A 17341-nucleotide genomic window follows, 5' to 3' on the forward strand; every position below is an offset into this window, starting at 1 on the left:
TTTGAGGGCTTTGCGCACTGATCTGGGTTGAAGGCTCTTAGACTTGCACCTCACATTTTGTGGAGCTGGTCATGTTTTTGTATGTACTGCAAATCTGCATAGGATTTTGTAACATTTTAAGTATTGATATTTACAGCTTTTCTATCAAAGTGAACTTAAAACTTGTAAAAGAAGACATTTCTAATGCTTACCCTTGTAATGGAAATGAGTCCTTACATTATTTGGAAGTTACAATGCCAAAGAAGCCTAGGTATCTGACACTTCTGGGTGTGTTGGATGCCTGCTTGTCCTGCCACATGCTTGTTTCCATCTGCTGTTTTCTGACCCAGTACTGGCATCCAACATACCCAAACGTTTGTGGGTGTGAAGACCCCGACAGAGGATCCTGAAGGGAGTACTGCCATCCATTAGAAAGTTATATATTTTCTTCTAGTAGCTTCTTTTTATTTTCAAGAGATAGAAACAGTTACTCAGCTCTCTATTTCTTGGGTCAGCTTGAAACTCTGAAGATAAAGTGAACTTTGACAATTATTATTTATTAAACAATTTTGGTCGTGAGATGGGCAAGCTTGCTAGACACAAAGTAGGAATAACTCATATCATAGACATTGAAATTCAAACTCATAGATTTAGATATAGTTCTAGATTAATATCTATTTTAAGCTAATATCAAAAAAGAATGTTCTGCAAATGTTTTATAATAAGGGTATAATAGTGTGTCTAGTAAGTGTTTCTCAGAAGCTATGTACTGAGACATTGGAAGGATTTGTTAATGAGGAATGCACTATACATTTATACTGTCAACTGTGGAGTATTGGGCTGTTTATAGACAGAGCTGCTTTATCATTTTGGCATACAAAGTGAAGCAGCAAATCACTACAGTCCACTGTGCCATTATTATTATTATTATTATTCTACAATCCAACAATATCCATACCATAGACATATGTCTACCATAGGTCAATTTTGGGGATAACCAGTTAACCCAGCTGCATGTTTTTTGGATGTGGGAGGAAACCGGAGTACCCAGATGAAACTCATGCAGACACGGGGAGAACATGCAAACTCCAATCTGGGACCTAGTTCTCCAAAGGCGAGAGTTCTAACCTCTAAGTCACCGTGCTGCTCATACAAAATGATTTATTTTATACAGCAAACACTTATCTTTATAAGAGGTGACCTGTAGTCTTGGCATTCACCAACAGACGCGTTACAGGATGTCTAGCAATATTGGTCTGCTTAGCCCGAAACCTCTTCTTTAATGACCAATTAAACATTCTTGGCATCCTGTAATGTACAGAGTTGGCATCAGTGCAGAAATGTTTAATTCACTGGGCCTAGCAAAGTTTTCTTACATATAGAAAAACAACCTGACATGTTTTATTACAGAATGCCCCAAACTGTACTTTTCTGCATTGTAAAAATGCAACATTTTTATAGTGTTTTATAAAGATGGTTGTGTTTTCAATTACGTTATTTAATGTTTGTAATATGTAGGACTTTGTGTGCCATTGTCTGTTTCTTGGGAGTCGACCCCATAGCAGGCACGTACAATTATAAAATACCTCAACTCCAAACTCTGGTCCTAATAAATGTGTTTTAGAAGTAACATAAAGTAATGTCAAAAGTGCTATATTTGCATAGTTTGTTTTTGCAGTCATAGTGTTTATATGTGTGTTGGGGGTCAAACTGGTTACAACACTCTCCATTCCTTAGTGGCATAGTGCCTTACCTTCTCCTTTATTCTGCTAGACTTTTTTTTTTATAGTGTATTTAAAATAGACTAGTAATCATAGAAATATGGAAGCACTGCTACTTTTTCATTTTAAAGGCTTTGCTATCTACTGAGTTACCGAGCTGAAAGAGGTATGAACTAGTGAATAAAAAAAAGTGCAAACTCTAATTTTAAAAAAAGTTTGAGTTTCACACAGCTCTATTGGACAATGAAGCCTCGATACTTCAAATTGCCGTTGATCAGATGACCTGGGCCTACCCCAGCAATGAGCCTGTAAGACAGTGATTCACCAGTATTCTATCTTCTAAATGCAACCCCAGTACATAAATGTATTTGGGCTTAATTCAGTTTGAATGGGTAAATATGAGAATTGTTGTATAAATAATTTTTTTTTCTACATTAATACTGGTGAAAACTTTGTGTCAAGTAATTTAGTCAAATATCACTGTTTATAGCACATATATAATGGCATAATTGACATGTAACACAGGTGATCATTGATATCCTATTTTCTCTTTTTGCAGGTTCTCGATGCAGTAAGAGTAAGTCGCAGAAAAAGTGCCCAGGCACTGCGCTGGGAAGCAGGAATATATGCCAACCGTGAAGATGACGAATAGGAGTTTTCAGATTCAAGATAACCAAAAAAAATGGAATCATTTAATTTTATATTTATTGAACAATAAGCAGCCTTTGCAATCAATATAGAGATGACACAGGACATTTTAGGAATGAATGAAGACATGCTTGAAGTGACTGGTACTGAAGGCAGTGCCAGGCCCATCTAAGCTTTGGGCTCTCAGGAAATGGAGATGGATCACTGACATGGGCTAATCCTTAAACAGGGCTCAGCATGGACAATGAACAAAGCCAAACATGCAGTGCAATTGCTTCTTTTTAAAAATGCAGCTTTGGATCGCTTTTCGCCCTTATATTACCCTGCCATAAATACATGCATGTCAGGAGTAGTATCAAGTCTGGGAAAGAATAGCCCTTTACATGCATTTGCAGGTTCATATACATGCAGGGTGCAACAAAACAATCTACAATATATTTAACTTAGTCACAATGCAGTATTGTATATGTTGCTTTTGACATGGTTCTTAAAGTTTGAGGAAGTTACAAAAACAAAAAAAAACAACAATTCATATATTTTTGCTGAAAGACCATTTAACCCTTTATTGCTTAGATTTATGTCTGTAAATAATTCCACATAAATTGCTTTTTTTTTTTTTGTATTTTATGCCAGATACGCCTATATTTATTTCAGAGGCCTACATCACTATTGCAGGAAGAATACTACAGTGGCCACTTTGAAAGTTCCATATTTAAAGCACAACACTATATTCATAAACTGTGTGCATGTACACATTTGTGGCTCTCAGGGACTAAAGGGTTAACCAGATGTTGCATTTTTTTTCGTGTGTTAATGTAACCAAAATTATAGCTTTAAAGCACAAAGAAACGCAAAGTAAAAAAACATATAACCCACCTGCCGTTGTGATTCTGGTTACATTTTCTTTAACATGGATAAGCTCATTTAGATGCAGTCATTGACATCTCTTGGTTATCTCCATTGTTCAGTGCTGGTTTGACTGTGAAGCCGTGGCTTTCCAAAATTGGATGTGATTGCACTGAATACAGGGAGAAGCTATGGGGTTTAAATATGACGTAGTTGCAATCGTAAAATGCAGTGATATATGCTAAGTTTCTCTCTTTATATTGCAATCATTTTTGATATGTTTAAAAAACCAAACATGGATAGTAAATCCAGAGGCAAATTCCAATTTAAAAGACAACTAGTCATTCATTGACACATAAATCAGTGGTACATCAGTAATCCATTCTTGTCAATGGAGAATATTTTTATTCTTGATGTGCATGACTAGTTGTTCAAAGTGAGCACAGGTTTATATGCCTAAAATTTTACCTCTGTACACAGCGTTACTACGTTTGTCTTGATGATCTAATCTGTGTTCATTAAGGATTACACAAGTGATGGAGGTTACATTGTAACTGAACTTTTAGTTTGAATGTGGCTCACTGCCATAATATACAGTTTAAAGATTAACATAACCAAAAATTCCCTGCTTGAAACATTGATCTTGTGCTCCTCTGCGGTCATACATTGCAACACAAAATTCCAACCTTCACCATCTAAGTGTGATATATCCTGCTGACTGAATTTAAAATATCTGGATGATCAAGTGGCAATCTTAAAACGATGGATTGCAAATGGAGCCAATCAATTTATTAACAACTATATAAGGAACAATAGGACAGTCCATAGGACAATGAGAATTTAAGCAGTGCAGTAATACACATCAACCAGTGAATTATTATTTTTACTGATCCATTTGTAATTATCTGAGATCTTTAGTTGATTAAGTTTATTGCACATGCATATTATCAGTGCTCTGTGCTTTCCTATATAAAATATGGCTGTTGGTTTTAAAATGGTTGATAGTTACCTTCTCATACGAAAACAATTGAGCAAGCTTAGCAACCAAGAGATTGTTTGTATTCTTACTTTGGAATTTTTGTGGGGTGTGTCTGGGTGATATGATATTGATCTAAGAAATATACTGGTAGGTCTAGAATTACTGTAATATTTATACTGCTATAGTAAGAAAATGTGAAAAAAAGCAGGTGACACTTGTGAGAATGGTGTACGTGACATCTAAACATAGTAAATATATTTGTCACAATGGTTACAGCAATGAAACCATTTTTTTTTGATTGGAGCTTGAATATTACTTTTATGAGATATATCAAATATTTCCTAAACATTGCCTCTAGTGTGTCAGTTTTCTCATTGGGGTCTGTTTCTGAAGCAATGAATCTGACTTTCTCACACCATGGCCTCTATGAACACAACGCCTGACTCTGCTGTGTGGAAGCAGTAAACTCACTTAAAATGCACACATGACATTCAGTATTCTTGGACAAAGGTATTTGCACGAGCCACAAATGGAAAGATAGTAGACAAACTTTAGAAAACAATCATATTTATTCTTGTGTTTTATAATCACTTAGGTTTAGCGGTTGTTTGATTTACATGTCACTTATACCAATATGGTAATTTTTTTCTTTTAAAATATTTCTGATTTAAAAACATTTTTTATGCAACAAGAATGTATTGCTTATATTTATTTTATGTAAAATAAAGTGGCCACAATTTAACACTTATTCTCAATGTGAATAGGCTCATGTTGGAGTGTTCTGAACTGATAAAAAGTACGCTGCTTGCTAAATCGGTTGATGTCTGTGGCTAATTTTCTATTTTTCTTTTGGCCAAGTCAGCATTAGTTTACAACCAGCTACAATATAAAATAGGGTTTCTGCTTTCATGTTTCTTATTCATATCACAAAGGTTTAATGCAACCAATCAGCTTGGGAATTTAATAATAAAATGAAATGTTTCACTGAGTGCTATGCAGATTTGCACTGTGCACATTTGACATTTCAGTTCCTTGGTTAGGGCTGGATTTCCTGTTAGGCACTGCTGGCCCTGGCTTATGGGCAGGAGTTAAAAAAAAATATAGGTGGATTGACTGCACATTCATTCCAATCATTTGAAATAAAGTCTTCTTATTGAAAGGACAACTTTACCTATAGTAAAGTTGTCCTTCAATAAACTTAAATTCTAGCTGTGAAGCCCACCTTGTAATGTACTTACCTTAAGTCCTGATCCAGTGACATTTGCCACGTGGCCCTGTTTTATACCAGCCTTTGGAAAGAAAACTTTCTTTGGCTCCTGTTCACATTGCAAATCTATATGGTGGCCCCACACAATATAACATTATGCCAGACTTATGTCAGCCTTCAGTATTCCTTAAGAGTACAACCATCCAATATTGAATTAGTTGGGCCATGAAAACCATGCACGGTGTGAAGGAGAACCAGCCTTCCGAAGGCTGTGTGGTTCTGGGTAGGACCACATAGTGAACGTTGTTGGATCAGATAAATTATTAGGTGTGCTGCACTGAGGATAGTGCAAGGATAATTTCACCAACGGTGCAGCTTAGTGTTATTAAGAAGAGGGCATTCCTCAAACATTTGATGCAGACTACAAAATATAGAACAGTTAACAACCAATCAGATTATGCCATTTAACTACACAAAAATAGTTAAGTATTTTATTAATACAGCAGCTTTCAAAAATATAATTTATGTAATGATAGATTCTGTTAACAAAATGAATTACAGTGTTAGGAAAATTCCAGTTCATTTAAAATGGGTGCAAAAATATTATAGGAACAAGAAAATGTTTTTATATGATATAGATAGAAAAGCTAAAGGTGAATATGTATTTTAAAAAGGAATATGAACTTCTTCAGGATATTTGCTTTCTGATTGTGTTATATTTTTTTGCTGAAAGGCTGGCTTTTATGTGCTACCAAATTACTTTACAAGAAAAGGGTTTTTTTTAATAGCTCAACAAAATGATGGCTGTGTTTTAATGGCAGACAAAAACAATCATATTGTACTTGGCTTTATATATAAATATATATATGTTAACCACTTACATGTTATTCCGCTTTTGTTTTATAGTGATTGTGAAGCATACAATGCAAGTATATAATTATTTTCTCATTAAAACACAAACTGGAGTTGTGTTGTTTTATTTCTTTATTGGCATATAACATATAAAGAAGACCTGTGCTGGGAAAATCTGGATATATTGCTCTCTTTTTATAAATTCTAGTTACTTGGCTGTCATTCAAAGGCCCAACACTGTCATTGACCCATACCAAATGGGGGTCCATTGGGTAATCCCTGTAAAGTAAAACTGTAAAATGCACCAGGAACAATCATTTGTAGATAATATTTACTGAATGTCACATTGACTGCTTCAAAATAAATATTCACAGAGTGAATGTACTCCAAGCGTACATTTGCTTGAAATGTTGTGTCAATAGAAGCACTGCAGATGTCTTTTTTTTCAGGTGACATTCAGACTTGTGCGTTTTCTTAATGCATTCCAACATGCTAACACAGCAATTTGCCATACACTAGTCTGCAGTGTACCACAACAAAAAGATTGTGCATTGAGGTATGCTGCATTGTAAAAAATGGTTAGGTGCATTATGGGCAGTGACATGGTATGTTAGCAGCTTGGTCAAGAATAATGGGCTAATGCAGCCCATGTTCAATAACAGTGTGTTTATTTTTTTTTTTTTTTTTTTTTTTTTTTAAATTTGAGCCAAAAACCACTTTTTTTAATTAAAAAATTGACTAATTATTCAGAGGAAAAAAGTAAACAAATTGCAATCTTCTGTTGGTTTTACTAAGGAATGTAGCTTCACATTTTGCATTCAAAAGTATTCTGTAAAACTTTATTCTGGAAGTTCCCCAGAATTTCCCTAGATTGTTGAAACTATAATAATACATTACTATGCAGAAAATGTTGTGTGATCTGTTCTGTATTTTTTATGAGTCACAAATAAGTGTATATTTAAGTTGTATTTCTTTTAGATTTCTTCTCATTTTGCAGAGTAGGTTGTGAATTACATTGGCTGTAAACAGGTAATGTTGGGTGCCCAACACTTAAAGGTTCTGCACAATTTTTACAGAGTAGCCTTTGCTGCAGAATATTGGGTCCTCCTATGTATCCCACACATTTCCTGATAAAAAAAATACAGCACACAAACTGTCTACTACTTTTGCTCCATTAAACAAAGGTTTTGCATCAATTTAAAACAAATTGTGAGAGATCATAAGCAGAGTTAATAAATCCAGTTAACCTCCCTAGCGGTAACCCCGAGTGTGACTCGGGGTAGAAAAAGTTGCTGTAAGTGGTAACCCCGAGTCACACTCGGGGTTGGAACACCTAGGGAAGGTAAGTAAATAGAGCACTTACCTGATCCGCCGGGGTCCCACGCCGTCCAGCGCCATGATCTCCGTCTTCTTCCTGCTTCTGCATCCGATGAGTCACCAGGGGAGTTCCTGGTGACGTCGGTGCGTGTGTACATCCCGGGCGGGCGGGGTGGGAATTCAAAATACATTTGTATTGCATTCAATACAAAATAACTGTATTGAATGCAATACATTAGATTTTTATGTGTAAAAGCAATACATTGTTTTCAAGAACATTTATTTTACAGTATATATAATAGTATGACTATAATATGTATATATATTTTTTTTAAATTAAAATTTTTTTTTTTAAATACAGATTTTTTTATTTATTCAATTTATTGTTTTTAAATGATTTTGTGTTTCAAACTTTATTATTATTATATAATACTGTAAAATAAATTTTCATGAAAAACAATGTACTGCTTTTAGACATATAAAACCGGAAAGAAATGAACCCAGGTAATCAGGATCAGTTTAGCTAATCGAAGATCGATTCTCTAGTTTACATTTACTAGGATATTATATCTGAAATGTATGAAACAATCCTAAATAAATAAAAAAAACCTTGTAATACCACTAAACATACCTTGTACATGCTACCTTGCTGAGCTTCAGATTAAAAAATAATTTTCATGTTGAGATGGTACCTATCTCTTGACAAAATAGGACATTTCCCAAGCAAATACCTAAAGAATGCTTTGAAGATATACTTCACCGTGGTGGTTATGTTTAAAACTTACCAGACTTTTTTTGGGTTGTTCCAAACTTTATTTAGTCAAATAATTGGGCCTATCATAATGTCAAATTCACATAACACATATTCTTAAAATTGAAAATCCCTGGATTATCTTTACCTATCCAAAAGTGAACATAATCATGCATCACCAATAAGATCACCCCATTTACATTAGATAACCTAGACACATGGTCCCCTCTTAGCTCTTCCTTCTTTTTCGAACCTTTTTCCCCTTTACCACTTCCTTTTTTATTCTCTTCCTCCTTCTCTTATACCACCTGCTCTTTTATACCTTCTGCACCCTCCCTTCCACTTCCCTTCTACCTTCTGCACCCTCCCTTCCACTTCCCTTCTACCTTCTGCACCCTCCCTTCCACTTCCCTTCTACCTTCTGCAGCCTCCCTTCCACTTGATGACTCAAGTCAACATCTGCAGTCTACAAGATACACCAGATTAGGCAATGTGTTCTATACTGTCCAACGTTTACATGTACAGTACCATCGTACACTTCTACACAGTCAAGCCATTCTACAGAGTGAGATATGCATTGCCTGAACACAAAAACAGACACAATATAAAATCTGCACCAGCGCTCATTTTTGGTCTGCTTGAAATGCTATACCTGGACAAGAATAATAATACACCTAAAGGGGTCTATTTATCAAAGTTTCATCAGGAAGTTCACTTACAATTCATCTGACATGCCCATTTTCAAGTAATTAATAATATTTCACATCCTCAGAAAGTTGGCAGGAGTTGTGTGCCCGCCCTTCAAGCCCTGTCTTTCCCCCCTGGCCATACTAGGCTCCTGCCTTTCTACAACAGTGAGGGGCCAAACCTGTGCCCCAATAGTTGTGGGAGGTCTCAGGTGGGAGTTAGGGAGGCTTAAAAAAATCTTAATGATGTCTTGGTTAAATAGGTGAGATGGACATATTTCTTTTGCAGCAAGATTTAAAGAACATTTGAAAGGAGGTGGCAGAATTTATGCCCAATGAAACCTAGAAGACTGCCACAGATGTATGTATGTAAGTACTACAAAACATAAAAATGCTTCTTAGGAAATCCAGCAAAAAGCAGACCATGTAGATCAGCATATGACACTATATAATTGTTGTCATCAACATTATTACAATATTAGAATAAGCAAAGATGGGTGACTAAGCTGGGATATGTAGTTCTTCATGATATTTGAATGGGACTGATTCATTAAAGCTCTCAAGACTAGAGAAGGTAGATCATGGGAGAACCCGGGTAAACCTGTTTTCTGGATCACTCAGGTTCTCCCATGATAGTCTATATTCTCTATTTGCATCCCCTATTTATTGTACAGTGCTGCGTAATATGTTGGTGCTATATAAATACAGATAGTTAATAATAATGCTGTCACATTCCCCAGGTCAGTAGTGTAGTGCTCCTTGAAATATATTCTTTGCTAGTCCTGATTCAGCAGTTCCTCCAGAAATCCCACTGTCTTCTACCTGCAGCTCTTCATCTTCTTTGTTCCTATTACTAAAATGATGCTGAAAATTTGTGTCCCCCTCACCATATTAGCAATGCCTCTAAACCTCACATCCTAAATTGCATCCATTTTTTTTGTTACTGAATAAGTAAACCTGTTGTCAGTCTCCAGAAAGCTTTAAAGGTATTCTTTATATTACTTCTGCAAACAGTGTTTTCAAATGTCAGGTCTGTGACCCGTCTACATTCCTGTGATTTGTCTAATGTGAACTCTTAACACACAGGATCCCTGTCCAGCCCACATTTGTATTTCAGGAAGTAAGTGGCGTGAGAGTCACAGAAGCCCAGTTTTCATTGTATTCTCACATATGTCAGAAATGCACTCCTGTATATCGGTCCCATGAAGAAACAGCTTGATACCAGTATTTGTCCTGCCAAGAAGACATCAACAAGAATCATATCTTGGACTGGATTTTTGGTGATTTTTTTTTTTCACATTAGAAGATGATTTTACTTTTGTAGCTTACTTGAGTTACTAACTTCCTCTTTATCAGACTTATACTTTTACTTGTACAGTGCTCAGCTATGGTAACAATGAGGACTTGGATTGAGCCAGTGGTGGCAGGAGCACAGGTTGCCAGCTCTTTTTATGACACGGCTTTACTATTTGTGGTCAAAAATTACTATAACCAGACTATTACATCTGTAAACACATCTCGTTCCGTCACACTACAGAAAGCCATATCAAACTTCTACATCATTCACAACTTAATTTTGGGACTTACTCCATTGTTATCAGCATATATCCTTGCTAGGATTGGAGACAGGCAAAGAAGAAAGGTCACAATATGCGTTCCATTGCTTGGGTACTTTCTATCAAGATGTTTTTTGTTGCCTGTCTTATTTTTAAGCTGGCCTATAGAAGTCATGTTTGGCTCTGCTGCTCTGAATGGTTTAACCGGCTGGTTTACAACCTACTGGGCTGGGGTTATGGCCTGGGCAGCTTTGGACTCCACTAAAAAGCGGCGATCACTCAAGCTAATCACCATTGAATTAGTGTATGGATTGTCTGGTTGTGTTGGCAGCTTGGCTTCTGGACACATCTTTGTATCTGTGACAATGACACATAACCAAGGTTCACCCCTTGTTATAAGCAGTGTTTCAATTTATTTGATATGCCTATTATATAGTATATTTATTTTAAAAGAGCCAAATAATGAACCAGCGCTGCAAGAAAATTCAGATGATGAAGAAGTCAACAATGAAAACTCACCTGAACCAACAGAAAGATCTAAACTACTGGGGGATACAAACAGACCTTCATTGGGCCACACTGCTCTCACTCCATCCAAAGGTTTTATTGCTCTTCTTTTTGCCACCGCCATATTGTACAATATTTCCGTGGATGGAGCTATGGATGTACTTTCATTATTTTTAATTAATGAACCTCTAAAGTTCAGCCCTACATACATTGGCTATGCCAGTGCTGCTGGTTATTTAGTATTTATCACTAGTTTCTTGGGAGTTTTTATTTTTTCCAGGTGTCTTAAAGATGTAACTTTAATTATAATGGGCATAGTGTCGTTCTGCTTTGGTATATTCATCATGGCGTTTGTACGACAGACTTTCTTGTATTTTATTGGTAAGTTCAATTACACATCTGGTAATATATTTTTGGCGTCTTCAGGCACTTTGTTTTTGCTGCATGATTTTCAGTTTTTATTGTTATTTATTTCATAGCCTATACCAAATGGTCCAACTCAAATGAATACTTCTTTCCTAAATCATGAAAGTGAGGTAAGGTACTATAGGGATCGGAATTGTCAGGTTTTAATTTGCAGACTTTTCACACCAAAAAACGGTATTTTTCGTCGGTGTTCCCCAAGTCTGTGTCAGAACAGGAAGTTGAAAAGAAGAGGAACACGACAAAAGTGAAACAAAATATGATTTATATGTGCAATTAGCATGGGTTAGAACATCCCATAGATTATTATTACTGCCCACGTACTTCTTTCCTAATCTGCATTTACAAGGACTGAGAAAGAGCTAAAATCCCCCTGATGAGCTGCAAAAGTAAAGCTTAAGAGATGTACTTATTCTCTTCAAGTCTAAATACTAATGTTGGAGTTGGGTTTTAACTTCAGTTTCAGATCATTTGTAATGTGTCATATGCTTTGTAGAAATGCAGCATTGTCTAAACATTTACTTTTCCAATATTGAACCACAATCATTCTATTGTTTGTCTTAGCGCACATGATTTTCTAGACATAAAAGATGGTAGAGTCAGCTATGATTCATATATTAGCATTGACACATTTACCAATAAAATATGTATGTAATATCATTTAAAAGAATATATATGGTATGAAAGGTTCTAGATTAGTTTTAAAATATGGCCAAAGAAATGTCATTTTGAATTATTCAGCTGTCATATGTCATACTTCCACTTTTATCTTCCTTATATTTTTAGATACCCTGTAATATAATCTAGGCAGTTTGGTTTGGCAGTTATTTAAGGGGTCTGGCCATAGTCACACTGGACCATTACCCATTTACTGTTATTGGCATATGTATAGAATACAGTTGTGCTGGAGGTTACATGAATAGTGTGTGACCGGTCAGGCACGGCTGTTTCTGGGTGTTGGTGATATAGGCGGTTCAGTCAGGGTACTACTGCTTTTACCCCTTCCCCCAAATCACCTCTGATCTCTCCTGTCCTGTTTGCTGATGGTCATTGCCAGTATCCATGGCTAAAAGTGTCTTCTTGTTAGACATTAGGACTGCCTCCTCTGACTTGTGTAGCAAGGGTGCCATAACGTTTATTGGGGCCAAAGTTTTCTGCTCTACCCCCATCTCATGTCACAGTGCCATTAATAGGCATTGACAGACCCAGAGAGAAAGAAGGGCTGCAGCAGATCATCAGGACAAGTTAGCAAGTAGGAAAAGGTATGTGATCTTTTTTTTAGGGGGGTGGATAGGTGGAGTTGTTATATACTATTCTTCTAGGCACCAGGTAGGGTGGTCACTGATTATGTACATTTGTAAAATTTAGTTATTAAATGATCACTATGGCTTAGCAGCATATAGGAGTGTATAGCCACTAGGAGTCTCTTGCTAGTTTGTAGAGGACCCCAAAATGGCAAACTGATTAAAAAAAAGGTTTAAATGATATGCAAATATGTATTCAATATTGTTAATTTCTTCATTACTTTGTAGCTCGAGCTGTGATGATGTTTGCTTTGATACCAATGCCAACAATAAGGTCTGTTTTATCCAAACATATTGGAGGATCATCATATGGTGAGTGGATTTTGACATTGCTTTTCTTTCTAATATTTAGCTCACTATCCATTATCCATTTCAGAGTCCTACACACAATGGTGTGGGGATAGAGAGTGCTTTGTATAGCTCTTCTTCATGCCAAACCAAAGATCATTGCAAAGTCACCATGGAATTGATTTACTAGATGAATAAATTACTTGGCTAGATTGTGCCTTACTGAGTATAATGAAAGCTACCTGGACCACTGAGCAGTATTGGATATGGTACCTCCATCATGTTTAAATGGCCTCATATAAATAACATTTCATGTTGCTGATTGTTTCAGGTTTTATAGTTCTGTTTTATATATAACAAAGTACAGTCATAAATACATTCATATACAGTTTTTGTAAATTGTACTTTACAATTTTTGTATCCCTGTTTGAAAACTATTGATACTTCATATGTTTAATTCCCATGTATGGAGTGGGGATCTCATGTTCTATATGAGCCAGGGAAGGTTGTGTGGCTTAAGGGAGCTTGAATTGGGTGGGTTGTCTGCCTACAATATTGATGGCTTTAATATTAGACACTTCATTCATATTCTTCTACCTGCTGCAATTCAGTGTATTGAAAGTTCACTGCAACTTCCCAAAGCTCAGTTGGCTAGGAGGTTATTTAAAGTGAGTAATCAAACATTTATCTGTGGTTGTCAAGTGGAAGCTGCAATCCAGAGAATCTACACCCCTATGGTATGTTGTGGTAGTGATAGTTAGTCTTAATCAGATAAAATGCTTGAACTATGATTGAAATTACAATTAGATTAATAGGCAGAAATTCTTCATTAAATGTTCTGGTTTCTATTGGTAAATATAACCCTAAAGCTGTCATCCAAATTTAAAATTAGTCAGACCAAACATATGTTGATTAGTCACTGCGTATTGACAATAAAAAAAATTGGTATTTAAAAGAATTAATGTCCAGAACATATATACATATATGTATATATTATATAGGACCAAAAGTTTTGTATCTTTCATATGATAATTCTTTTCCAGGGAAAGTCTTTGTTGTACTCCAGCTCTCAATAGCAATTACAGGAGTTCTGACATCAATTGTATTCAACGAGATCTATCAAGCCACTTTAACCTCATTTAATGGAACTTGCTTTATTATATCAGGAATCCTTTCTATTCTCGGCATTATCCCCATCAGGTGAGCACTCCATTTACTATGAACAATTTTATTATGCTTCTGCTAAGTAAACAAACGATAATACAATTTTAGAGGTGGTTTATTTAGGTCACACGTAGGTCAATATAAGATGCAAGCATAACCATACCCTAAATAAGTTCGGTAGGTTAAATGGTAATTCCCTGCACTGCTGACCTTCCTGTTTTCTGCAAACTTTTATACACAGCTGTTTTGTTAGTAGAATACTAACTATGCCGAAAGATCTCCTACATCTTAAATCCAGGTCAGCTACCTGACCTGGATTTAAATATTCTTTATTTTAAGCTCAATAACAGGAGAGAAGTAACTGTGAAGGGTGGAAGGCAACATTTGTCTATAGGGCCCCATGAGCTGTAGTTTTGCCCAGGTTCTTATTTTGCATTATGGCACAGTTAGACTGCATACACACTTGCAATATTTGTCGTTGGAAACAAACGATCCACAACAGATCGTTCGATAATTGTTGCACAACGTCTGGTCAACGAGGCCGACGAACGAGGAATCGAACGAACGACTGCCCCAGTGGATCTGATTGGGCGACGATCGTTCGTAATCTATTGTGTGTACCGTCATTCAGTGATCATGGTCACTGAAAATCTGTGTTACTTTAAAAATGTCTTCTAAACAATGGGCCTGATTTATTAAAGCTATCATGGACAATCTAGAATGGATTTCCTTTAACTCACTTGCTATTAGTTGGCAAATATTTTCAATCCTGGACAAGATCTATTTCAGGTTTGCTGGATCACCCAGGTTCTTCTATGATTGTCTATCTACTCCAGGATTAGGGAGCTTCAATAAATCAGGCCTTTTGCATAATTCCTAACCATATAAGCTAGTACACAAAAACATCATGTAAACAAAAGTACCAGGCCAGTGAATATGAATTAACTGTAAACTGGTAAATTTAGGAGAAAATGCAGCAATTTCCCTTTAAGTTTCGAGGGTTTCAACTGCTGACCTCCCTCCCTCCTGACTTTTTTTTTCTAAATCACTGTCTAAAACATATCCAGATTATGAAGCCAATAAAGTTAATGATCTTGTTCTCCAGAGACATTCCAGTGGCTACTGTAGTAAGTAATTAAACCAACCACACAATTGGTATTTCCAAATATAGGTCAGCTCGGGTAGCTTATGTACTGTTCTAAAACAGGTTTCCTTTCAAGAGAAGCCTTTATAAAGACATATGAGGACTGCCATTGTATACCACCCTTTGAAAGTTCTAGTTGCCTAGCATTATTACTAACACACAGGCACACATACTTTGTGACCTAGAGCAGCGGTCACTAACCGAGAAAATTTTGGTGGTCCGCAGCTCTGGTCGGTGCACCCCTGAGTGGGGTCAGGAAAAGGACCCCACTGGGGGGATGCACCCGCCATGGCCGTGGACCACGCCCCCAGTACAGTTCCCAGGCTCGGTGAAGTGGGCGGGCTGTGTCTCTGGACACAACCCGCCCACTTTCCCATTGCAGGCTCAAATCTGCAATGGGAGAGTGGGAGAGGTTATACCATAATGACGTCACTCTGGGGGAGTGAGTGAGACCCGGCTCCCCGTTCATGCACGGTCGGGAGACGGTGATTTTAGTGGCCCGGCAACCACTGACCTACAGCAAATATACATAAAAGGAAAATTGAAGAACAGCCAGAAGTCACAGTGCATGATTATTCTAAACAATTGACTTCAACTATCAAAGCCAGAAGTTTGATAAAAAAGCAAAGCAGCATTTTAAGGGGAGGTCTACAATTGTAGCTTTCACTTTTCCTGCATAAAAGTTCCCATTATTTCATCAAACTTTTTGTGTGTTGGCCCTTTATATGTTCAAAGTTGAACTTTATATGTCAAAGTTAAAATCAATATAATTACACATTACAATACTTTATTTCTCAAATATTTAACTAAAATTATTTTTTTCTATTTCAGTGTGGCTGCTTATAAATATTCTTCAGGATTCCTTCATGCCAGAACAGAATAAATTGAACACATCACGCTATAAAGACGTATTTACTGTTGTGTGTTTATACTGTGTATAAATTCAAACAAGAAATTACATTGTAAATATATAATTTACCAAATAAATAGTTTACCAGTAAGATACTTTTTCTGTTTCTTTTGGTAGTGTGGTTCACACAAGCAGTTTCTTAGGAATCAGATATTCAGTATGTATTCAATTTGTGAACAATTTCATGGTTCCTGGCTAATGTTTGAAATCTGTGAACCTGTGGTGCCATAAAGTCTATGGGGCAAATCTTTTTATTACGTTCTCAAAAATAAGAAAGCTATTGTCAAACAAAAGACATGCAATGCCGCCACACACCGCCATGAAGGACTAGAACCAATGCAAAATATTGATTGGTCCTACAAACACTGACAATATGGCCGTTCTGAACAATTTTTGACTTTTTGGCTCTTGTTAGTCTGCTAATCAAGGACTAAAGTTATGCATTGCATTATAGATTGTTTCTTACTTATGAACTGAAGAAAAGCTTATTTCTAAAGGTGAACCTTTAAACATTTGGCCAAAGGTTTACAACTTGCGAATTACATGAATCCAAGAAAACCGCCATAAACCCGTGGTAGCAGCTGACCTAAACCTCATCCCTGGGTAACAGTACTCCTAATTAGAATTCGCACTGTTAGCTTCTTGGGCTGATCCCAATCTGTCCTAAAATTCTGTGTTCAGGATGTGTGATCAATTCTGTGATCAATGTGGAAGAAATTCTGATGGTTTGTTCTGGTCTCAGGGGAGTAATAACAGTAGCCAAATGTACCATACCGCAGATGCAATAAATAAAAGCCTTAAACTCACCGGTGGATAATTCTACTTTAGTGTATTCACAGGCACTCGGATATTCCCCCGCATAGCACAGAGCAGGTGAAACCAGGCTGGCACCCAGGAATAGGACACTTCTGTCTTTCCTGTTCCTAGTTTCCAGTAGGTGTGTTTAGAGATGGGAATAAGGCCTTAGCTACCGAGTTTTAATAAAAAGACAAAAATGCCTATCAGTAACAAGGAGTATACAGGGAGAGGAGAGAAGAGGAGGAGTATACAGGTAGAGGA

At 36.5% G+C, this 17341-nt stretch overlaps 2 protein-coding genes across 5 annotated transcripts in view; both read left to right on the forward strand.

The window, feature by feature from the left end:
* PALM2AKAP2 (PALM2 and AKAP2 fusion) overlaps positions 1–6345 on the forward strand; it is a 177064-nt gene extending 170719 nt beyond the window's left edge. For all 4 annotated transcript variants that reach the window (XM_072404493.1, XM_072404494.1, XM_072404495.1 and 1 more), the window contains one exon: positions 2260–6345. In XM_072404493.1, coding sequence (XP_072260594.1) covers positions 2260–2352 — 93 coding nt within the window. In that variant the 3' untranslated portion in view covers positions 2353–6345. The remainder of the gene's footprint in view (positions 1–2259) is intronic.
* Positions 6346–10113: 3768 nt separating this feature from the next.
* Positions 10114–16373, forward strand: LOC140326144 (solute carrier family 46 member 2-like). Its single transcript, XM_072404497.1, has 4 exons — positions 10114–11430; positions 13005–13088; positions 14108–14264; positions 16204–16373. Exons 1-4 carry the CDS (start codon positions 10374–10376, stop codon positions 16253–16255), a joined length of 1350 nt encoding a protein of 449 aa, XP_072260598.1. The 5' UTR covers positions 10114–10373; the 3' UTR covers positions 16256–16373.
* Positions 16374–17341: the final 968 nt, after the last annotated feature.

Source organism: Pyxicephalus adspersus, chromosome 3 (assembly GCF_032062135.1).
Source record: "Pyxicephalus adspersus chromosome 3, UCB_Pads_2.0, whole genome shotgun sequence".
NCBI lineage: Eukaryota > Metazoa > Chordata > Amphibia > Anura > Pyxicephalidae > Pyxicephalus > Pyxicephalus adspersus.

Excerpts from the sequence above, each read along its gene's own strand:
- LOC140326144 (XM_072404497.1), top strand. The coding sequence starts at position 10,374 with ATGGTAACAATGAGGACTTGGATTGAGCCAGTGGTGGCAGGAGCACAG. Across the intron at positions 11,431-13,004 it reads GACTTTCTTGTATTTTATTG|CTCGAGCTGTGATGATGTTT; the intron begins GTAAGTTCAATT and ends ATTACTTTGTAG. Across the intron at positions 13,089-14,107 it reads TATTGGAGGATCATCATATG|GGAAAGTCTTTGTTGTACTC; the intron begins GTGAGTGGATTT and ends ATTCTTTTCCAG.